At 35.3% G+C, this 25,613-nt stretch overlaps 4 protein-coding genes and 1 long non-coding RNA gene across 11 annotated transcripts in view; 1 reads left to right on the top strand and 4 right to left on the bottom strand.

Moving 5' to 3' along the window:
- Nucleotides 1-23,109, bottom strand: part of LOC127880190 (magnesium transporter NIPA2-like) — a 263,454-nt gene extending 240,345 nt beyond the window's left edge. Inside the window, exon 1 of the mRNA XM_052427463.1 lies at nt 22,902-23,109. The gene's annotated coding sequence lies outside the window, so the exon portion shown is untranslated. The remainder of the gene's footprint in view (nt 1-22,901) is intronic.
- LOC127880186 (magnesium transporter NIPA2-like) overlaps nt 1-23,351 on the bottom strand; it is a 36,188-nt gene extending 12,837 nt beyond the window's left edge. The window contains exons 1-3 of one of the 5 annotated variants that reach the window (XM_052427460.1): nt 23,117-23,351; nt 1,480-1,812; nt 295-351 (exon numbers count right to left, since the gene is read on the bottom strand). In XM_052427460.1, coding sequence (XP_052283420.1) covers nt 295-351; nt 1,480-1,732 — 310 coding nt within the window. In that variant the 5' untranslated portion in view covers nt 1,733-1,812; nt 23,117-23,351. Of the gene's footprint in view, nt 1-294; nt 352-1,479; nt 1,813-4,367; nt 4,587-22,277; nt 22,377-22,601; nt 23,030-23,116 lie in introns of those variants that run through there. The other 4 variants (XM_052427456.1, XM_052427461.1, XM_052427459.1 and 1 more) reach the window with 4 other exon arrangements.
- LOC127880183 (magnesium transporter NIPA2-like) overlaps nt 1-25,613 on the bottom strand; it is a 266,381-nt gene that overhangs the window by 207,102 nt on the left and 33,666 nt on the right. The window lies entirely within an intron of this gene.
- The window catches only part of LOC127880185 (magnesium transporter NIPA2-like), a 247,351-nt gene that overhangs the window by 207,102 nt on the left and 14,636 nt on the right, over nt 1-25,613 (bottom strand). The window lies entirely within an intron of this gene.
- LOC127880214 (uncharacterized) lies at nt 13,273-14,794 on the top strand. Its single transcript, XR_008049466.1, has 3 exons — nt 13,273-13,354; nt 13,878-13,953; nt 14,164-14,794. It is a non-coding gene; the product is annotated as an uncharacterized LOC127880214 (long non-coding RNA).

The raw sequence follows: 25,613 nt of genomic DNA, 5'->3' as shown, positions 1-25,613 counted from the left end.
AGCCTACGTTATACGATGTAAAGACCCATGACGTCGCCTTTTGTATGACGTGTTTGGCACGTGTGATTTCAACGTGTTTGAAGCATACATTTGCTATAAGTATCCAGCACACTATTTTTCTTCGCTACTTCAGTAATATAATAAGTCAAAACTATTACAAGTATGGTATAATTGTTGTTGTTGTACCTTCCCTGCAAAATACCTGACCTTTTTCAGAAGAGACTTTTTTATTTACACACATTGATATCTGGTTTTCCAAACGACCGACTCATACTTATGTACAATAAAACTTACTTATGATCATCCCGGCCCACCATAGCCACTGCTTTAGGTAGGCAAACCCACCATCACCTGAAAGCAAACGTTGGATAACCGATTGTAGTAACGCAGGGTTGCTTGCTCAAATTTTTACTTATTAAAGTAAATAATTACCCAACTATTTGAATATAGCTCGATGAAAAGCTCTGCATTTAATACAAAAATATATAGATGTTTTCGACCGAAGAGTTACCTTAAGTGTACGGTTCATTTAACATGTTCTATTTATTATATTGAAATTTTTAATAACTACACAACTTACTAAAATAATTAAAGAGATAACTTATCATAATTAAAATCACACATTTATATGAATGTATTCATTTTAAGTAAGATACGGTTACGGTCCAAATAACACGGAATCGATATGCCTAAATAGCTTAATTACAATGACTTTACAAATAGCTGCTTTATAGACATCCTACTTTGCTAACGAAAGGTCCTCTACAACATGCTAACGGAAGCTGTTTGTTCCTTCATAGCCTTAATCCGGATTTGCTAGAAAATCCTTGCACTTATCTGGGGATTAAAATCGAGCATGTTTTCAAAGGCTGCATATCATGTTAAGTACTATATCAGCTATGATTATTTGGATGAAACAATGTTGTGTACCTAAAATATATCAGCGTTGTCTCATAATTGGATCAGATGCATTTTCGAAAGTTGTGGAGATCCACATAACGACAAATCAATGACATAACTTAACAAGACTATTGTCAAGCAATATGGTCCCCTACCGGTGAAACTCCACCATTGTCAGAATATTTTTTTTATTCGTTGCCATAGCAACCAGAATTTTTGACGTAGGAACAAAATGAAATGGCGTCCATACTCTCCATATTGCCATCTATCCATGTTTCAAGTTTCATGAAAAAATATTAAGAACTTTTTAAGTTATCGCAGGATCCAGAAAAGTGTGACAGACTAACTGACTGACTGACTGACTGACTGACTGACTGACTGACTGACTGACTGACTGACTGACTGACTGACTGACTGACTGACTGACTGACTGACTGACTGACTGACTGACTGACTGACTGACTGACTGATTGACTGACTGACGGACAAACAGAGTGCAAACCATAAGTGCCCTCCGGTTTCACCGGTAGGGGACAATAAGCAAGTGGTATACACCATTTAAAGATATTATTACAATACCTGCACGAGTGCCTTGCGCCCTCGACGCGTTAAGAAGGCCTTTCTTCTTTAGAATGAAGCTACTACCGGTAAAGCAAGCAGAAGTGACGGCAAGCGCCAGACCGATCCAGAAGTTCTGAATAGCCTCCTCAGGCGTCTGTTTTGTCCACAGCGTCGTATTGTCGGAGACATTCACTGTCGTCGACGGAAATGACGTCGTCGTAGCGTTGGCGGCGTCGGCAAACTTGCCGGCGGCAGCTGAGACGTTGTTCATTATTCTAAGTCTATATGGACGGATAGTCTGAAGGGATTGGTGATGTTGTTACTTGAATTAGGCGAATTCTATATGGGTTTCTGAAAAAGAAATACATTAAGTGTTAATAAGCCTTCAACAGGTATCAAAACTTATGTCAAATTAAACATTTTTGTAAGCGATTTTCAATTTACTTATATTGTTATACTCTTCAAATTGTCACGGAATCTTTCTGCATGATTTACTTATGTGTTTTCCATTGAACCCCCAAATGCGCAAAATTTCCAAATCTTATACACCTGCAAAATCAAGAAACTGCCTTTAATATTGCAAATCCACCATCCATCCGCAAATCCATAATAAATGAATTCTCTACTTTTCTATCAGTTCGCTTATTTGATTTATATAAAATGTAAAAAAAAATGCATCAAATATGCACACTTTGCTCGTGAAGAAATACAGAACGATTTTTAGGGTGTGAGTTTAATCATGAAGAAATCTTAATGCCGACGTAATGCTTTTGCACTTGATTTTTCGTTTAATTTGACAGAACATTTAAGTTCATACATTACTTTAACAATTTGTTTTCCAAATATTAATGTTTTGCGAACAAATTATAGAGCTAGATAAATAGTGTTTTATATCCGTTTTATTTTATACAACTGAACGTGTAAGTTGTAAAAAGTCCACGTACTTTACTTCAGAAAATATTACATGCTCTGAATATAAAGAAAAGTATTCCAAATAATTAATCAAGAAACATCATCATTGTATAAAAAAGGAGAAAAAGAGAGTTAACGTTTCACAAAAGAGTTTCTTCAATCTGAAATACTTTTATCTGACATGGGTCTAAAATCACTCCTACGTTAAAATATCTCACGGATTCGACTAAAATTACCCGTATATGCATTATGAAAACTTTCGTTTCAGTTTTAAATCAAGAAAAATAGACATAAAGGAGTCGCATAAGTGTGAAAAAGCCTCGTAGGCAACTCGTAAAATAAATAATATAACATCGAAAATAACCCTGCGGCGTGCCGTGTAGCAACACTTTGTATAATGGCAAACGGGCCCATTTCACGAGTATTAGTATTGCACGACTAAAATTTATTTTAAAAAGAAAATTGGAAGCGACTGAAAGCGATTATTTCCTTATTTCCTTATAATATACAATGTATACACAATCATGTTAGAAAATACACCGATGTTGTATTATAATTTATGTTCTTGTGAATATTTAGAGAAAAAAATAAAGTATTTTTAGGAATATAGCATATTGCGTACTCACAGAATGTGTTTTTTTTTTTAATCGACGACCAGTTAACCTACTGTAAAAATAAAGGTGTCTTCAATTTATTCAATGTTAGTAAGTTAACTTCGGCGTAAGGAAAAAATATTTTGCTGAATTAGTGTAATTTTTGCTTGAATTGATCGATGGAGTGAGATAATAAATCTTGCAAAATATGACAGAGACTCATTCAGAATATTATTCATAACATAAATACCACCCACGCCACCCATGCGTTACAAATGAGTGAATAACAATACAATACCGCGGCAAGTCGGGGTCTATCCTATATGTTCACATTCCACACTTTCTTACGTCGCACTTAATTACATTAACTATTTGATACCTTCTGATTTCGTGGCTTTGAACTGTGACTGTAACAAAACGGGGCATTGTGAAGCTTTTAATTTGGCTTTAGTGCTCGGGGAGATTAACGTGTATTATGGTTTGTATTAAGTAAGATTGGTCAGGTAAATCTTACATATACTTAATACTTAATTGATAAACCAATAATGAATAAATGTGAATAACAAATTATCCGTAAGGATATATCCTTTTGAACTCACATTGAGGTAGTGAATTTCATGTGAAAATCATGTGCTAAATAAGCTTAAATGTTCTTGTTTCCTGGACACAAATGAAAGTGCACGATTCCTTTGGGATTTAATAAAAGCTCATTCAACGTTACCTGGTCATCAGAAAGTGAACATTCCAATTTCATCGTAAAATGTTCAACTATATTTCATCCGGAACCAAACTTAAAATTATGTAGTCATCGTTCTATCTTTTGAACGCATATTCGAGCGTGACGAAAACGCAAATGTGCATATCTTTTACAGCTTATGGATATAGGATGACACTCTATGTGTATGGCCATGACACTTCATACACGAGGGAAGGTTATTTACAACTGAAATAGTTTGCATACCTTGTGTACACAGCCCATAAATCCCAATTTTATCATCAACAGTATTCAGAGGCGATCTCATTAGTGATTAAAATATGAATCTTAATACACGGTAAATCAATCTTACTTTACATGGAAACCATATTTAAAGCGTTTGGACCAACGGTATTCATAATCTGAGTACAATTATTGTCACATAATTTGATTACCTTTAAGTTGTAATGAAGACGGGCTATTATTAACTCAAAGGCATAACATCCATCCGTCCGTCAGTCCGTCCGTAATTTATTCAATAACGCATTCATTGATTCAAGCATTTGGACAAGCATGGTTATATCTTAACTACGGTACATGTCAAACACGTATCACATTAACAATACCCGCATAAATATAAAGATCTTGAAAACAGATAAAAATAGATCTTCCTTTTTTGTGACAAAATAATACCAAACTTTTCTGACCTAAATAGTCGAAGCACACGACATACATATTCCGTTATTATCACAAAAATATTAGTGTCTTACACCACTAAAAGTCGAAATGAATTGTTGAACAGTAAGTAGAGTTGAAACCAGCTATTTCCATCGGGGATACATTTTTATCTTTGATATACTGTCACAAATTTGCTGTAGTACACTAGACGCGCAACTGCATGATGTCATTTTTGTAAGTCATTTCAGTTTCGCCATCAGAACATTGTCACAATGATCCAACAATGGGATCCCACGCCCGAAATAAAGTTTTGAACAATTCTTCAACACATTGTTTTTGCTATTCGATTGTTCTAATACACAATGTCATCGTTCAGCTTAGTAATCAGTGTCATCGTTCAGCTTAGTAATCAGTGTCATCGTTCAGCTTAGTAATCAGTGTCATCGTTCAGCTTAGTAATCAGTGTCATCGTTCAGCTTAGTAATCAGTGTCATCGTTCAGCTTAGTAATCAGTGTCATCGTTCAGCTTAGTAATCAGTGTCATCGTTCAGCTTAGTAATCAGTGTCATCGTTCAGCTTAGTAATCAGTGTCATCGTTCAGCTTAGTAATCAGTGTCATCGTTCAGCTTAGTAATCAGTGTCATCGTTCAGCTTAGTAATCAGTGTCATCGTTCAGCTTAGTAATCAGTGTCATCGTTCAGCTTAGTAATCAGTGTCATCGTTCAGCTTAGTAATCAGTGTCATCGTTCAGCTTAGTAATCAGTGTCATCGTTCAGCTTAGTAATCAGTGTCATCGTTCAGCTTAGTAATCAGTGTCATCGTTCAGCTTAGTAATCAGTGTCATCGTTCAGCTTAGTAATCAGTGTCATCGTTCAGCTTAGTAATCAGTGTCATCGTTCAGCTTAGTAATCAGTGTCATCGTTCAGCTTAGTAATCAGTGTCATCGTTCAGCTTAGTAATCAGTGTCATCGTTCAGCTTAGTAATCAGTGTCATCGTTCAGCTTAGTAATCAGTGTCATCGTTCAGCTTAGTAATCAGTGTCATCGTTCAGCTTAGTAATCAGTGTCATCGTTCAGCTTAGTAATCAGTGTCATCGTTCAGCTTAGTAATCAGTGTCATCGTTCAGCTTAGTAATCAGTGTCATCGTTCAGCTTAGTAATCAGTGTCATCGTTCAGCTTAGTAATCAGTGTCATCGTTCAGCTTAGTAATCAGTGTCATCGTTCAGCTTAGTAATCAGTGTCATCGTTCAGCTTAGTAATCAGTGTCATCGTTCAGCTTAGTAATCAGTGTCATCGTTCAGCTTAGTAATCAGTGTCATCGTTCAGCTTAGTAATCAGTTTCATCGTTCAGGTAAATATGAAGGGATATCGTTCACGTAAATAATCAGTTTCATCGTTCAGGTAAATATGAAGGGATATCGTTCACGTAAATAATCAGTTTCATCGTTCAGGTAAATAAGAAGGGATATCGTTCAGGTAAATAATCAGTGTCATCGTTCAGGTAAATAATCAGTGGTATCGTTTAGGTAAATAATCAGTGTCATCGTTCAGGTAAATAAATAGTGTCAGCGTTCAGGTAAATAATTAGTGGTATCGTTCTCGTAAATAATTATTGGCATCGTTCAGGTTAATCATCAAATTGTATTACATCAAAAATTGACAATTATAATTTCAAACACTTTCACATATAAAGTTTCGGTAATAAAAAGCTTATATATGCAACGAAGTACAAGAAACAAACTTACTATTAAACGTACTTTGCAGAGGATCTGTACCCTTGTAAGCTCGTGCATGCTTGAAAATTCCACGCAAAATCAAAACATTGTTCAACAAGCTATCAACTACACACTAGCACTGTGTTGTCTACGCTTGTAATATGGCATTATCAGACACACTTACTAAAAATTATTTACTTTTACTAGTCATGGAAAACCAGCAAATATGGTGTAATAATCCATCTGTATCGCTGCTGTTGAACAATCTGCGAAAAAATATTTAAGTATAAAACTGGAATCTTATATAATAACTAACCAGAACAGTCATAGATCACCAATATCCAAGCACGTCATTATCACAGCAGCTTCGATGCCACTGGTTGAGAGCCAATCAATGCGCACATGCTGTCGGATATCACGCATATGGCACTTGACAAGCGCTATCGGTAATATTGTGAGGATTCAGACCTAAATCCTACAGAAAAGCTGCAGGAAAAAAGCCGCCAGGAATTAAAAAGGCCGTGACTGCTTCAACGTCTCAGTGGCCTAGACATATAAGCAACGAATGCCTTACTAACATATTAACAACACAAACGAGGGAAAAAAGAGCGAGAGACGCCATATACCGGTAGTTATGTTTTTAGAAATTGGCAACATTTAGACCAGGCTGCAATCGATTCGGAGGAACATACCGGGCAATACAAGACCCAGAGTCGCCTACTGTACCGTGTTCACTATAACCGATCAGCCAAAAATTTCTAGTGATACATGTAGTTCAGTAATATGGGTGAACACGGACTTATAGACTATGTAATATTTCAATTAGTTCGATCAAAATAAACCGGAAGATACAACTTAATCCATTTATGCCTAGTGTCTAGAAAAAAGGCTTTGGCAAACAGCGTAGACCCAGATGAGACGCCGCATTATACTCCGCATTACCTGGAGTTCAGCGGCCAAAACGGAAATTAATAGAATAGTCAAAATACAAAAGCGTTGTGGTGCACATATTTTAAATAAAAAGTACAGCACTAATTCAAAAACACTATTTAAAGATCTAAAATGGTTGACTTTCGAACAGCGTAATCACTATTTCACGTCAGTTATTGTATTTAAAGCATTTCACAATCAAACCCCAACATACATACGTGACCTTTTGACACCTTCACAAAATATTCACTATAACTTGCGATCTTGCGAAAAGGGGGATTTAAAGCTAGTGCGAATACCAAAAACAAACTATTTCAAACAATCGTTTGAATTTTCTAGCAAAACAATTTGGAATTCGTTACCCCAATCTATACGTCAAACAAACAATTTAATTACATTTAAAAAAAAATTAAAAGCTTATCTTTCTTCCACACTTTATGAAATAAACTGAACATGCTTCATGTTGTTTTAGTAAATAACATTAGTTTAATGTTTAAATACTGTTCTTGCATAAATGGTTATTGTAGTTTTATGTCTGTCATTTGTTTTTAATTATAATATATATCATTATATGTGTATGCATATATGATTCTTTATGTTTTGTTCTTATTGCTCAAGATGAAATATGATGTATTTGTTGTAAATTGTATCTTGTTAGAAGACCTTGTTGAAAATAAGAAATGTATTATATAAATTGCATATTATGTAATTTCATCTGATGTATTTCTTAACAAGTCTATCTTCTTTAAATAAAGATTTTATTATTATTATTATTATTATTATTATTATTATCAGGGTCTGTGCTGTTTGCCTAAAGGAATTTCTGTAAGGAATATTCTTAATATAGAAATAAATATACTAGACATCCCTAATTTTGGAAATAAATTGATCCAATTTAGAAGGATGGAAGAGTCCACTAGGCATAAATGGGTTAAACACAACGACTGGCTCCGTCAAACCGATCGAAGTAACAGTGTCGATATAAATAAGGGTGTCGATATACATAACGGTGTCGATATACATAACGATGTCGATATACATAAAGGTGTCGATATACATAAGGGTGTCAATATACATAAGGGTGTCGATATACATAAAAGTGTCAACATAACTTATAGTAAGCTTGACACGATCTGATTAACTGACAGCAATCAAGCTATTTCCAGTGAAACTAAGCAATGAGTAGAGACAACGCGGCCTCTCACTGATGGCTGTTAAAGACTTAATGGAATATGAAAACCGATAAAACCTCAATTACAATTAGGGTGCTACAGATAAGCAGACCTCCACGCAAACGATGCACTCTTTTTAAGTAAAAACCAATTACACAACAATCGCCAGTAAAATTTAATGTAATATTTCTATAGTCAATTATTAACGTTGGCTACACATTTTATGAGAGGCATGCCCGTTCAGTTCAGCCGTGAAATCGCATATTCAGCGCTTACAAAAGATCTGCATTATACCAATCAATCCACACATGGAACAATACAATATATACATTTCTGACCCAGTATAGTACATTATCGATTACTTTGACAAATTTGTCTATTTAATTTGGTAACGGCCGAAATACTCCATCCGTCTTTTTCTTCTTCGTGGTTTTGGCGTGTGCGCGTGGATAATTAGCACCATCCTTGTTTGTCCATATAAACGGACTCCCAGAGCCTTTGATAAGTTTTGCTATGGCGACTCTAAGCAATTCATTGGGCTATAAAGCTTACAGTTGAATTATTGCAAGTACATCCTTTGTTGAGAACAGTATTTTCCAATTCCAACAGGGTAATAAAATCACAAAACCTTCCTTGACATCATTACGGACAGGTTAACTCCTGATCAGACTGTGTGACTACTGCATACGAACATTTTTCATATGACGCGGGTGATATGTTATCCGCATGTATGATGTTTCTAATATGTAGACTCCATGGCATACAGCGACTCTTTGTGAAAATGTATCGATTAGCCGCAAAATGAACTTCGCGTTCATCTATCAGTAACCTAGTTTTCGATTCGATTTTCAGTCTGTCACCCACAGTCTGCTGTTCTGGCTAAACATGATACAATAACCAGAAATTAAATACTTAGGCTACCATTACGACCACAGACAAATTGGTTGTAATTGATGCCCACTAGGACAATCACATCGGAAATGAAACCATATTACGACAATAGAGATACGTATCTAGCTGCTTATAGATGACGCTGACAAACAGACCGAATGTGTACCGTATGTAGCTTATGCAAGCTCATTATAAGATCATTTATTTGCATCGGCAGTTCAACTTATAGGGACCTTTTCTCAGATTTCGGCATGTATTGAAAATTGTCGTTAAATGCTTTATATTGATATATGTAAACATTGAATCTTAAAAGCTCCAGTAAAAAGACACGAATTAAATTATAGAAAGAAAAAAGTAACCCTCAGCAGGGCTCGAACCACTGACCCCTGAAGTAAAAGTGTATCGCTTAGACCACTCGGCCATCTCTGCTCATTCAATCATAATTCAATCGTTTCGCGTTGCAACGCTTTATAATTTTCTGGTTTTTAAATCGTCAAAAGATGCATATAATGGATATATTCCGTTTTACTGTTTCCTCACAAATATCATAACTTCAACGAAAATTTGCGAATTTGAAAAAAAAAGTTTGTCAATTTTCCAGAACGTGAAAAGGCCACTTCAAATAGGAATTCTGTCAACGCATACACTTCGCAGTGCAATTTCTCATGAACGCCAACCAGGGGGGGGGGGGGGGGGGGGGGAGGGGGGAGGATCACGGTCGCAACGCAGGGTCGAATTTTCACACGTTGTCGGCTAGGGCAACACCCTTGCATGACGTAAATCAAAAGAGATCGAACGCATTCATTTAAAATTTTGCAAAAGATTGTTAAATGTGAAAATAAACACATGTAATGCTACAGTTTATGGTGAGCTAGGCAGATACCCTTTATATGTAAATAGATATGTACGAATTGTTAAGTATTGGTTAAAAATTATTAACAGTAATAATATTATTATACGAACTGTGTATATTCAAGCATTAAATGATTGTAATAAAGGATGCAAAAATTGGGTTGCAAATGTTAAACAATTGTTAAACGATTACGGTTTTTCCTATTGTTTTGAGTCTGCGAATATAACTAATAGCCATGCTTTTGTATGTGAACTTAAATGCAGAATTATTGACACCTTTAAGCAAGAATGGTTTGGTAATATGAACGGAATTTCAATTTTAGATATGTATAGAATGTTTAAAACTACTTTTGAATATGAACATTACTTAGATTTATTGCCGAAGAGTCTACGTTTATACTTTGTAAAATTAAGGGCTTCTGCCCATCCCTTGAGAATACAGACCGGGAGATATACACGCAACAATATTCCCCGTGAAGAACGTTATTGCCTTTGTTGTAATCAACGGGACATAGAGGATGAGTTCCATTTTATTTGTGTCTGTTCATGTTACCGTTTACTACGACAAAAATATATTAAACGTTTTTATTACATGCACCCATCTGTTGTCAAGTTTCATAATTTATTAATATCAACATGTAAAATTGAAATACTTAATGTATGTAAATATGTTAAGGAAGCCCTAATTGTACGAAATACTATTTTAAATACCACTAATTGAAATTAATAATGTTCTCTACTTCGCATGCGCGAAGTTTATGTATCACTTTGCAGTCATGATAGTATGTGTATTATTGTTTTGTTCTTTATTTTTCCTTTGTATCATATATATGTGTACCATAGTAAATGAAATGTAGTTTGTCCTTACTACCTTTAAAATTATTATGTTTTTTCTTTGCGAAATCGTTGTTGTTCTCTGTTCTTATTTTGTGTCGAAATTTCATTGAATTGTCATATTTATAAATATATAATGTATTATTAATTTAGTTACTTACTATAGTATAATGACACGTGACATTACTTTATTTATGATTATATGCATTAAAGACGATGTACTTATGTATAAGTCTAATAAACTGTCTGTTCTGTTCTGTTCTGTTCTGACGTATGCTATGTCTGCAAAGTGGTCACCGGGCCAGACTGGTATGGTCTAACAATCATCACAAAACAGAGTCGATGGCGAAATAATACCGATATATTAAGATACTATTAATAAGTCGAATTGAAAATAGAGCCTCGCTCAGGGAAAACCGGGCTTAAGCATGAGTGTAAAGTGTCGTCCCAGATTATAATGTGCAGCCCGCACACGCTTACGAAGGGACCATTCTTTACGCTTTTGTGGAATCTTTCGTGAAAATGAAGTCTTCGTGTTAATGAATTCTCTTCTAAACAATACGCCTGTCAAAGCGGAAAGTTTCGTCCCTGATTAGCCAGTGCGAACTATACAAGCTTAAATTGGACAATAGTTAACGCACATTCATTTAGCCTGGTCTATGCAAGCTTATATGGGACAATAGTTTACGCACATTCATTTAGCCTGGTCTATGCAAGCTTATATGGGACAATAGTTTACAAACATTCATTTAGCCTGGTCTCCCCAAAGCGAGGCTCTTTAGGTATCTTTATTAAAAAGTTGTTTTAATAAAATCGGTAAGACGACCAAGTGAAAAAACAACAACATAGATAATGCAAACCTTCGCTTTGTCAACGGAAGATGGTCCGAACCGTAGCAGAGAAAAGAAAAATATTGCCAGTGTTTAAACTACCAGGTGTTAGGGAAATCATGGTATAATCGAACGTATTTACTAGATATCATTTGTTATAGTTCAACAAAATTATTGCCAAGCAATAAAAGTCCCCTACCGGCTCCACCATTGTCAGAAACTTCACCATTTTCAGATTTTTTTTGTTTCCATAAAAACCACAATTTTTGACATAGGAACAAAATGAAATGACGTGCATAATGTCCATATTGCCATCTATCCATGTTCCAAGCTTCATGAAAAAATATTAGGAACTTTTAAAGTTATCGCAGGATCCAGAAAAAACACCATTTTCAGCACTATTTCTAGTCTATTTGTTGCCATAGCAACCAAAATTTTTGACGTAGGAACAAAATGAAAAGACGTACATAATGTCCATATTGCCGTCTATCCATGTTGCAAGTTTCGTGAAAAAAATATTAAGAACTTTTAAAGTTATCGCAGGATCCAGAAAAAAACACACCATTATCAGCACTATTTTTAGGCTATTTGTTGCCATAGCAACCACAATTTTTGACGTAGGAACAAAATGAAATGACTTGCATAATGTCAACATTGCCATCTATCCATGTTCCAAGTTTCATAAAAACATATTAAGAACTTTAAAAGTTATCGCAGGATCCAGAAAAAAACACCATTTTCAGCACTATTTCTAGTCTATTTGTTGCCATAGCAACAACAATTTTTGACGTAGGAACAAAATAAAATGACGTGCATAATGTCCATACTGCCATCTATCCATGTTCCAAGTTTCATGAAAAATATTCAGAACTTTTTAAGTTATCGCAGGATCCAGAAAAGTGTGACGGACGGAGACAAAACCATAAGTCCCCTCCGGTGAGACCGGTAGGGGACTAATAAATAACACTTCGAGATACAGCACGTAAGTTTACGCATACGTTGATAAAATCCTTAGTATCAAAACATCAAAATGTTGTTTATTTACAATATGTTTTGTGGAGGGTTCAGTGACACACTGCAATGTGAAGGTTGAACCGTTAACTCTTTCAATGCTGGAACCGAATTATGAAGGCCTTTGCAAACAGTTTGGATCCAGATGAGTCGCCACAAAACGTGGCATCTCATCTGGATCCAAACTGTTTCCAATTCTGATAGCATTCTTTGAAAAAAATCGAAGAAAATGCTAATTTTAGAAATTCAGTAGACGATATTGTAGCAGACGACAAATTTCCGAGCATGCAAAGCGTTAGTGACGATAGTAAAGCCCGTAGGCCTAGTAATTGAGCAGGTACGTGGAACGATATGTCGCGTAACCTGTCATGGCCACATGAGGCGAGGGATGTTGGTTTCACATCAACAACGAAGATTAGTACGTGACTCATGCACCGGCTGACATCATCTAGTAGGTATAGTCTGATCAACGAAATGGTTTCACTCGGACTAATTGCAACAGAAATTGTTTTGATTTAGTTTGGTTGTATGTTGAGAGAAGTCATCCCACAAAAAAGTTGCAATCTTTAACTCAAGGGGAAACTGAGATATTGACCTTTCAAAACATCGATTTTCATCAATTCCGGCAATTGCAGATATAGCCCACCATACAAAGAAAATAGTGAAAACTCTTCACAACGGAGGAAGAAAAGCGTCTTTGTTTATCGGCGGCAACCATTTGTAAATTTCAAACTCGTGTAAACATCATCTTTTTGGACTCTTTTTAAGCTTCTTTGACGAGGTAAGTTATATTTTAGCATGCATTGATGATATATTTTATGTTTAACACATTATACAATGGTCAATGGACTTTCTCCCTGTAAAATTTTGTGCAGATCTCGTAAATCTGTGCATTGTTGATTTATTTGTTAAAGCTGTTTTTTTCCCCATTATTTTACAATTATTTACTGGTACTAGCGTAGATATCGATTTAAATATGAATAAAACCAAGTCATCGTTTTAATTATTGGAAAAAAAATGCATTTGCAATAGTGATGGGTTAACAGTTTTCAAAAGTATGGAAGCACATTTGGGTCATATTTTCAAAGTTTTTATACTTTTTCTAAAAATGTGTTAAATGTATTTAAAGAGTAAAATGCAGTCTCTATACATTACAATTTAATAAAATATCATCATGTTATGGATATCATCAGCAAAAACTTATCAATGAAAGGAATTAATGTAAAATTATATACTTGTTTTAACATGTTTTATACTGATAACATAAGCCTGTATATTTCATTTTAAGCATTCATCTACTTCAGGAAAAGCGCAGATCATGATGGTCATCAAGTGTAATTACAGATGGAACAGATTAAGATAATTTGGGAATATGCAGAGGTAAACATTTTAGAATCATGTTGTATTAATTATAGCCTTAATCATTTCAGATATATTAACCTAGTAAACAAATTGGAATTCATGTACATAATACTATTATTATGATATTTTTAATCATTTGGACATATGTTAGATGTCATTCATAATTATGAATTATAATATCTGCAATGATGTCTGACATGTTTAGTTAAAAAATGCTGTTCATTTCAGAGACAGAAATAAATGTCATCAAAGCAATGTTGATGCGGCTGTACATGGCCTGACGAATTCGTAAGGTTAACCAAACATCACAAACAACCAAGGCAAGTCGATGCAATATGTGATAACGTTTTTATCGCAACCTTATTTCTGAAACTTAATTTAATTTATAGAATTTTGAATATAAACAAAAATTATATTGAAAAATAATTTGAGGACGAAATGCATTACACTTGTTTGTTTATTACTAAAAAGGGTATTTAGACATTTGCTTCCAGTAACTGTAAAATGTCGTATCTCTCTTTAGATGGAGGAATGCGTGTTCTGTAGCAGACCCCTCGACGCAGCACCTACCGTAAAACTCCGCCAAAAGGGTTGTGTCTCCATCAACAAAGCAAGTGCTGAAAGAAATACCCCAATCAATGTCAAGCCAGGCCAAGATGTTCATGTTGAGTGTAGAAGAGACTTTATTCACAAGAGAAACATGACTGTGACTACTGACTCAAATAACAATTTGATTTCAACAAGATTGACAAATGATTTTGATTTCAAAAGTAAATGCTTATTTTGCTCAAGTTATGCCAAGTTTGAAAACAGGAAACGGGGATTAGATGTATTTCCGGTTCGTTCACTTGAATTCCAAAAAAACATAAAGGATGTCTGTTCAAGGCGTAATGACAATTGGTCTCGAGAGGTTTCTGATCGGATTTCACAAATCATTGATCTTCCTGCTGCAGATGCAGTGTATCACCAACAATGCAGTGTTAATTTTAGGACTCTAAAACAAATACCTAAAAAATTCGAAAACTGCTGCAAAAGTCCATGTAGAACATCTTTAGGAAGGCCTGAAGCTACTGATACAAATGACTCATTTCAAACAGTTGTTGAATTTATCAAAGAAAATGAAGGATCTGTAGTCTCAATGTCTGAACTTATCCGTTTGATGACAGATCACTGTGGTGATCGTGCATATTCGCATAAACATATGAAAACAAAATTGATTGAACACTTTGGAGAGTCTATATGTATAACATCATCTGGGAATACGGAGACAAAAATAACATTGAAAAGAACAGCATCTGCAATAATTGATGACTTCTCAAAGAGTATACAAGGAATGACCGAGGCTGATAAGAAATCATCACTTATAAGTGCAGCTGCAAAATTGATCAAGACTGACATATATGCTTTAGAAGCAGAATCAACAAAGGCATTTTATCCATCATACTCAACAGTGTCATCTACATCAGAAAATCAGGGGTTCTTACCAGAAAGCTTACAATGTCTCTTGAAAGTATTGTTCTCTGGCAGTGGGTCAGAAAAAAGAATAGCATCCATAGGTCAGGCAATGATTCAGGCGGCAAGACCCAAAGGGATTATACCTCCATTGCAAGTTGCACTTGGTATTCAGCTGCACCATCTGTTTGGTTCTAGATATCTTCTTGATTTGTTGAATACACTAGGATTCTGCTCTTCATATTATGAAGTCCAAAAATTTGAATCAAATGCTGCTGTTACCCTCAACACAACGATACCTTCATTTTTCCCAGGCAAATTTCTCCAGTTTGTTGCAGATAATGCTGACCATAATGTCAGAACTCTAGATGGACTTGGGACATTTCATGGTATGGGCATAATTGCATGTACATCACCTGGATCAAGTGCTAGTCCGTCTATTCCAAGAGGAAAAGTATCACTGAGCGATGTGACAGAACTAGGGAAAATAAGCATCAAGTACTTCAAATACCCAGATAGTGAAATTACTGAACGATTGTATTTCCAGGATATCCAGTTCAGTGACATGGAAGCGTGTGATAGCAGGTTCGACTTGTTCTCAAAGATTGTCTGGCCGTTGAACATAGTACAGCCAAGCTGGTCAACATTCATGCATCTTTTTAGTTCAACCGAGGATGTTCAACACCCTAGCAAATCTAGTGTTACATTTCTACCAATGATCGACATGAGCCCAAGTGACATTTCCTGTATTAATACAACATTGCACTTTGTCGCAGATTTGTCAAAGAAATATGATGTCACTCCTGTTTTGACATTTGACCAGCCTTTATTCCAGAAAGCAACAGAGGTCATGCATGCATCTGAACCAAGGAGTCCACTGAAAAAAATCGTGTTGAGACTGGGTGGCTTTCACACTGAAATGAGCTTTCTTGGAACTATAGGTTACATTATGTCTGGGTCGGGACTACAAGACGTACTCCAAAGCATATACGCCCCAAATGCAGTGACACATATGTTGACCGGAAAGGCAGTTTCACGTGCAATTAGAGGTCACTTCCTTGTTGATACAGCTTTACATACATTGCTGTTGAACAAAGTTTACCCATCTGCCATACCAAGCGAATTACTTGAACCAGACAGCAGAGATGGAGTGAAAAACGTGACTGACTGTGATAACAGCGACAAACCCATGAGAAGCATATCAGATGAAAATGAACTCAAACCAATAGGGGATGCAACTGATGAAAACAAAGACCAGTCTGATGCAGAAACTTGTCATGTTAAAAATCAAAATGTCCCAGACAATTGTAGCAGTGAATTGACCAGTTTAGTTGAACTATATGGAAAGCTCGAAAATAAAACAATTTCCAAGACTGATGTATGTGAACATGAAGACTTGAAGAATGTGTCCCAAAAACTTGAAGATGCGAAGGAAGAGCTTCGACAAAATAGAACATCTGTTTTGTGGTTCCAGTACATGAAAATGATAGAAATTCTACAACACTTTATTCGTGCTGAGAGGATAGGTGATTGGAATGGACACTTGAAGGCCCTAAGAATGATGCTACCATTCTTTGCTGCATCTGGACATTACCTTTACCTGAAATCTGTCTATGTGTACTTACAGAAAATGATGACGCTGCAAACTGAACACCCAGATATACATCAACATTTCATGCAAGGCAATCACACAGTGAGACGAACTGACAAGTATTGGGGAGGTCTTTCCACTGACCTTATGATAGAGCAAGTGCTGATGCGTTCACTGAAGACGACTGGAGGACTTACGAGGGGCAGGGGAATAACAGAATCTCAACGAGCATTGTGGTTAATGTCCATGCCAGCATGTGCTGAAATGAACCATGCTATGCAAGAGTTCAGCGACACAATTCATGCCGGAAGTGAGCAACACAAAGAGTCATCTCAATCTCGGCGAAAGAGAGATCATGAAGATGTCAAGAAGATTTTGCAGTTCCTTCAAAATCGATCCCCATACAATGCAGAAGACCCATCACTCCGAAACATAGTTACTGGCGTTACAGCGGATGAAAAAGCAAATGTTGATAGGGCTGTAGACATAGGAAACAAAATTGTGAACAATATGAAAGGACATTCAGTCGAAGAGTATGTCTACAAGAGGAAATGTCAAGCTGTACAATTAAGTGACACAGGTTCTGTCAAGATTAACAACGAAATTGTCAGTATTGATCCACAACTTCTTTTCCAGAGACTGATTACTGTGGCCAACAGATGTGAAGAAGACATTGCTCACACATTCAAGTACGAGTTGTGTTCTTACCCGTCCTCACTGTTTGATAGCACTGGTCTTCCAAGAGCTCCACAGAAGTCTCAGTTAGCTGATGCAATTTGGAAACTGGTGGATGGCACTACTCATCAAGAAGTAGACAGTGATCAGCGAATGTATGTGATAGATGGTGGGTCCTTGTTGCAAAAGATTCCATGGCAAAAAGATGGCACATTTGGATCAATTTGTGACCAATACTACCAGTACCTGTTTCAGAAGTATTCAAACACAACCGTTGTATTCGATGGTTACAAAAATGGACCATCGACGAAGGACATCACCCATGTACGTCGAAACAATGGCAATGTAGGTACGCCTGTGAGGTTTACACTTGAAACACCTTTCCGCTCAAGCAAGGAATCATTTTTGAAGAACTCTGAAAACAAACAAAGTTTCATCATCTTGCTTGGGACATACCTTGAAGAGAGGAACATTACGGTAAAATATGCAGAGAGTGATGCAGACGGGCTGATAGTTCAAACGGCACTACAGTATGCAGAAACACAAACGACGTATGTTATTGGCGAAGATACAGATATTCTTGTGCTTCTCTGTTTCCACGCACAGAACGAATCGAAGGTGTTTTTTCGATCTGATACAAGGCAGTCAAAGGTTAAACCAAATAGAGTGTGGGACATTACAAAAACACAAGCAAAGCTCACAATGTCTGTTTGCGAGTGTCTTCTGTTCTTGCACGCATTTACCGGATGTGACACTACATCGCGAGTGTATGGCATCGGCAAAGCAACTGCCCTTAAACTGCTTAGACATAACATTGAGTTCCAAGATGTCTGTAAATGTTTCATTACAAGTGCCTCAAAAGAAGAAGTTATTCAACATGGTGAGAGGGCAATGATAATGCTTATTGGTGGTGGTAGCACTGGTAATCTTGATACATTAAGATTTCAAAGATTCAATGCGAAGGTGACAGCAAATACAACATGTGTTCAGGTGCACACTCTACCGCCTACCTCCGCAGCAACAGTGTTCCACAGTCTTCGAGTGTATCTACAATGTCAAGTGTGGATTGGCAATACCAGTCTACAAGCTGATGAGTGGGGCTGGCAAATGAAGAATGGCATGTATGTTCCGATAAAGACCAACCTCCCGGCTGCTCCGGAACAGATTCTAAATGTTGTGCGATGCAACTGCAAAACAAATTGTGACAGCAAGCGATGCACATGTAGAAAGAATGGACTGGAATGTTCTTACAGCTGTGGCACGTGCAGGGGGATCAGCTGCACAAACTCTATCCAGATTGACGAATCGGTTGATGATATGACAATCTACACTGAAAAGTCGTAATCATACAAATTATTCAACAGAGATTCTCATATCAGAATTCGCGGGTTCGCAGACCTGTGCGGGTATATGGGATTTTTCTCTGTGTTATGGAAAATGACTTGCCAAGATAATAGTGAATATTATAAAGTTAATCTTATATTTCTGAGTGTTTAATATTTTCATTACTCCACCCAATATCTCTTGTTAGATTTTTTTCAATTTACTGTACAATTTAAGTGGGTGGGGTAAATTGATATGAAAATTAAGTGTTAATGATATGTTATATTTTTATTTATTGATATGTAAATTATTATATGATATCCATACATATGCCAGATATAATAATTGGAATTATTTTATACAGTTATTTGAATTGAATTAAAATTTATTGAATAGCTTGGTGATTTAATGATTTCGCCATTATCCAGAGACCACCATATTTCAAAGTCAAATTTCTCAGCCCGGGCACGTCTGTTAGAGTGCAACTTTTTTTCTGTGACACCTTATACATAGGTATTTGCGAAAATGCAAAAAGAAATTCTGTTGCAATTAGTCTGACTCATGATGGGAAATACCATTTCGTTGATCAGACTAGTATGGGAAACGACCCGATGTGATTAAGCGAACCGACCTTTATTTACCTTCCTCAATTCAAACAAAACTGCACCGATCTATTACTAAGGCCTTGTAAAAAATTGTGTTAGTCAATGCACAACATTGCATTATTATACAGGTATTTCATTTACATTCGTAACGGTTAAACGGCTGACCTTTGATAAGGACAATAAACCTAATCAAAACGATGGTACATATCAAAACGTTGCCCGTTGCCCGCTTGTTTCAACTAAGTGGTAAACATAATGTACTCTTATGTATTGTAGTAGGTAATATATTTTAAATAGTTTGCTATATTAGATTAATCTGTACAGTGTTGATAGAATGGCGAATCTATCGAACATCATGTGGAATAGCACAGTCCAGCTTCACATAAATAACAAACGTTTAAAGTAGTTTTACTCAGACACTTTAAGAAACTTGTAATTTTATTTGGTTTATATATACTTTTGTAATGCAATTAAATCGTATAATTTTATGGTATAATTAAATAACTCTCTTGTGTCGATTGAACGGAATGTCGGAAGTTAAGGAGCATCCATAGTATTGCCAAATATTAGGTTTTAGTAGTGTCACATGTATATGATAATGTGCGTACAGATAACAATGTTTCGAGAAAAATATGTATATTGGTATGACGAGAATATATAACACTTAAAAATTCAGCTAATTTAAAAACAAATTAGTGAAGTAAAGTTGTATTAAAACCGGATACTATATAGCTGATTTTGAAATTAACTTGTATGGTCAAACATTTTATTCTGGATAAATTTACCTAATTTTAAAACACATGAGACTAGTGAAAACAGTTAAAAAGGATTATATATGAAGAACGTCACCATTAAACCGACACTGTATTCATGAATATGATATCATTTTTTGATAAATACATTAGTTTTCGCTCTGGAGCTGGCGTTTAACAGATAACAAAATACCCAGCTCGTTTACTGATATGTTATCATTTATAACGTGCATCACGTGCACGAACACAGTGGAGTATGAAATGACACCATTTAAGCATGTTATATAAAGTATATGCTTATTGCGTTTACAAGTATCAGGGGAACTTAAAAGTCGTAAAACCTATAATCACGCCGGGTATGCGGATACTTTGATAACAGATGGCACTTCGATACCAGATAACAACAAAAGCCACGCGCGAGAGTTGAGTTCTTCAGCTTTTTTGCATGTATGTTCTGTTCATTTGGTTTTCAGACTCGTAACAGTGTTTGGTCGATTAATGGTATAGTACTTCGTATTGCGGAGCAAGAAATTCGTGAAAAAAACAGTGGATTATAAAAAAAGAGATAACATTTCATCGATAATCATCATGATTTCGATGATCAGTACGTATTAAAACAAAATAAAAATACTTGGAAATAAATCAAGAACGTGCCAACTAATCGAAATAAAAGATCAATATGTCCATTAATGTTACATGTTAAATTTTAGTTAACTAACGTATTTGAGGAAATTCAAATGTTTTCAGAGTCGGATGCCAAATTTTGATGGACACTTCTTTTACCGATCATCTGAAAAACAATGGCACTTCGATTCCAGATAACTCGACACTTTTTACCAGATATAACACACTATTTAGTGAATCAGAAATGCAGAATTCGCTATGGAATACTGTTACAGTAAGCGGGCAATACATAAAAATGTATGTACTGGCGTAAATTAAAAACAAATTACCGAAACATGCTCATATCCCTTTGGAAAATGATAATACAAGGGAAAGGGAAGTGTAAAGAGAAGTGCTTCGTATAAGTAGAGCTCAATATAAAGGGAGTTTTCCAATCTCTTAAATTTTGTGGCTACGCATTAGTATCGTCTTCGTGATGCGATTCTAATGAGCACCAATGACAAAGGATTTTATAAGGTGTATTTGCCGCTTTAAGACTCCTTGCTCCCCTTATATAGAGTCCTGCTATAAGTTCAATTGAACACAGTCGTGTTGATCCACATGATCCGTTGTATTTTCAATTCTCTTTATCTCAATTTACCACTTAAAAACAAGTTGATTACTTTGACAATGATTTTCGGTCGTCACTTGAAATATATTACTTCAGAATTAAGCATTTGAACCTTATTTACAATGTGCACTTATATTATTAATTATATACGTGTGTATGTAATTACGTTATGCATAGATTCCCAATGTGTCGGGCTTGACAATGCAAATTAATTCGTACTTCAAAATGTTTGGTAAGAATAGCTATAATATACATAAATGCATTTCAGGTAGAAGATAAAACACAGTTATCAGAGTGCCTAATTTGTTGAAAGTCTCTGTTATCCGAAGTGCCTTATATCGGGAATCAAAGTATCCGCAACTTCATGAATACCACTTATTTAAACATGCTCCATCTTCGTTTATATTTCATTGAATACTATCAAAATTTCAGTATTTGAAGCACAGTGATTACTTTACATGCTGGAATATCAAACAATTTCTTGCAATACATTTCTAAGTAGTTTTATTTTGTCGAAATGTTTACTGTTCATCCAGTTTATGCTCTTTTCCGACAGAATTTTCTATTTTTTTGGGGGAAAAATCTACCATTCTTCCGCGATTTTTTTCTTTGCAATAGAAAAGGATACACCATTTATAAACTCGATCACGCGCCTTGTCTGAAAAACTAATCTTTATGATATAACTTTTAAAAAAAACTGATGAACTTACCTCTCGCGCGTGGCTTTTGTTGTTATTTCGTATCGAAGTGCCATCTGTTATCAAAGTATCTGCATACCCAGCGTGATAATTGTTGTATCTATCGGACATTCGTTGAAACTATGGTACAGTACTCGTTATATTATTTCGATCATGTATACACCATATTTATCTCAAACACTTGATCCCAATGAATCAGAATCAATCAAAACAAAAATTATTGAAATAAGTTTTAATTATACCATTCTTAGCATTGGTGACTAACTACAATACGTTTTTTTACGAAATACATGAACAAACAAAGAAAACAAAAAACGAAATAAAAATGAAACTTACCATGCAGTTCTATGACTGTTTACGCAGAAATACAATGAAATAACACACACACAAAGTATACATGGAATCTTCTGACTTTGTTTCATTCAATGTCCAATTCATACACACGTGTTTATACTAATGAACAGGTGCACATAACGATATAATCTTAAAAAAAAACGTTATACTTATACACGCGTTGTATTTAAATGGTAGAGAGGCACTAAGTTTAACAATGTGGTCATGTACATTTCCTCAATTTATAAGATATTTAGTAAACTTATGTCACAACACTTGTTATTTTCTGTTGAAACAACACACCTTATAATTTATAATTAGTCGTTTTGAGTCAAAGTGTCACTCCTATATTAGTCCAGTTTTTCAACGAAATTCAATGAAACGGGTATATCATGTTATATAAAATGTTTATCGATATACAAGCCCGTCATGTAAAGCTATCACACCGTTTAAAATGTACAGGTGAGCCGCAAATTCGCTCCCGAGAGCGATCAATCGGCGTTGTTTGGACAGTTTACCTGCGTAGTGTACCTGTACAAATCCAATAAGTCAATACTACAGCCATGGTTACACATTTTAACCAGATTAAACTAATCGATACCATAAAGCATTAGATAAAAGAATGTCACATCACGTATAAACTTGTTTTCCAGACATTTTTTAAAAATTGTGTAAGGAAAGGTACGTAATTTTGAAATCGACTTTATGGATGCATGTACCAAATTGTGACATTCTATATTTAGACAAAGAAAATGAAACCAGTATAAAGTAAGTAGTGTTTGACAAAGAGATAACTCTTGAAATGGTTTGTCAATTTAAGTAATAAAACGTTGTGAACAATTCTTGTGTACAAAGATAGGGACAAAATGTGTTAAAACATTAGGCTTATAAAATCATGGTATCTCTCACCATTAAAGGGGCATGTTCATAGATTTGGGCATGTATTGAAGCTTGTCATTAAATGCTTTATATTGATAATTTTAATTATTGGACCTAAAAATCTTCAGTAAAAAATACAAGAATACAATTAGAAAAAGGAAAAAAGTAACCCTCAACAGGGCTCAAACCACTGACCCCTGGAGTCCTGGAGTAAAAAGTCTCCCGCTTATACCACTTGACCATCCGTGATCATGCTATGAGCGGTTGTATTTTTTTTACCTATATAAGCAATCCTCGTAGTTTCCCAAAATATAACGACAACAACAGAACTTTTCAAATTATTCAATCGTTTCGCGTTGCAACGCTTTATAATTTTTCAGGTTTTCAAATCGTCAAAAGTTACATATAATGGCTATTTTAGAGCATGGTACCATGTCCTCACAAATATCATAACTAAAACGAAAATTTGAGAATCTGAAACAATTTTGTTTTCAATTTTGTCAATTTACCAAAATGTTAAACGGCCCCTTTATTAACCAACGATAAAACAGCGATTTATATGGATATTGTATTTGCGATATGCTGACGAATGCGTACAATGATATGAATGGATTGCTTGCCGAAAAACCAGATGTGTTCCGTTAAGAAGTACTGTTGAATAAATATTTTATCTAAAAATGCTCGCTGATCTGAATATGTCAAAACATAAGCGTTATTAATTATTATTCATGGACTGTAAAAAAGCATTCGATATAATTAAAAGAACAGATCTTTGAAGATAATTGTAACGTAAAAATATTGATGGAAATATCTTGGGAGTAATGCGTACCATTTATGCTAAAGCTAGATCATGGTTCAAGATAAATAATGTGTTATCCGACTCTTTTACTAGCGTCCTTGGAGTCAGACAAGGAAAAACTTGATTGCCAATCCTTTTGTGATGTACAATCATATTTGTCGAGCGAATATGCATTTTGGTTATACATGTAAATGCATCTGTTAAGCTTTAACACTGAATACATGGTGCAGGGTCAACTGGGTTCACGGCGGTTTTCACACGGACTGGACAAAATGAAAATACGCCGTTAAAAACTTTATTTTTGCAAATATCAAACGTTACTGAATATGTTTTCAAAAATCTTATGTGCGTAAAAGACAGTTTTTCTTGCTGTTTGTGTCGATATCTAAAGATTTAAGAATATATTATTGAAAACGTCTGTAATCGGTGCAAAATTTCACGTTTTGTGCTGAATATCCGTGTATATGAATGTTGTGCACATCGATTATTTTGGCAAATAATACAGGTTATGAAATAACGTAATTCTGATTGTTGTCACATTGCCAAAAGCCGCATACAAACTGTCTTTAATGCACAAGTTGAAATTCTTCAGAATTATTTTTGAGAAAGTTATTTGAAATAAAGCACGACGTCACATGACCCTGCACCCTGTATATACGAATGAAGTAAAGGGAACCAATAAACACGCAATTACAATACATCCCATAACCAATCATGCACACGATATTGTCTGTTGGTAATGTGTGCAATTTTGTGTTCTTTGATTCAAGTAATTTATTAACACAATGGCAATTTCTGTATAAAATACATCAACGGAACGGGGGACAGCTACAAGGGACTTGACTATTGTGCAACCGGCGGTTCATTGTGGAAAATATAGTGCACAATCTGGGGCAAGAATGCGTTGAAGATACGCGCGAACACATTACTTTCTACGGATGTTCACTGTTAGCTAAACAAACTAATATAAGAGCTTATGTTCTAGAGATGACTTAGTTCAAGAGCACATACCACAGAAATATAGAGAATAATGCTCAAGATAATATTATCCATCACATCTGCACTTTGTTTTGATGACAAATTTGAAGTTTCAATATAATTTCACGAGAAATGTGTATATATTTAGCTCTTCATATTTGCAACATTTTATAACAATGGACCGACCGTAATTTACTGATGTCAATATACCCAATCTTAAACTCCATTTGCGGGGATATAATAATTTGGGGTTGCCTTGAATACGATACCAATCGCTTCATTAAGAGGGTTTAATTGCTGACATTTATATAATAGATTTGTAACTGTAAACACTAAATGCATTTACAAATCAAACAATA

This window comes from Dreissena polymorpha, chromosome 4 (assembly GCF_020536995.1).
Source record: "Dreissena polymorpha isolate Duluth1 chromosome 4, UMN_Dpol_1.0, whole genome shotgun sequence".
Taxonomy (NCBI): domain Eukaryota; kingdom Metazoa; phylum Mollusca; class Bivalvia; order Myida; family Dreissenidae; genus Dreissena; species Dreissena polymorpha.
This window is presented reverse-complemented; position numbering and strand designations above follow the sequence as displayed.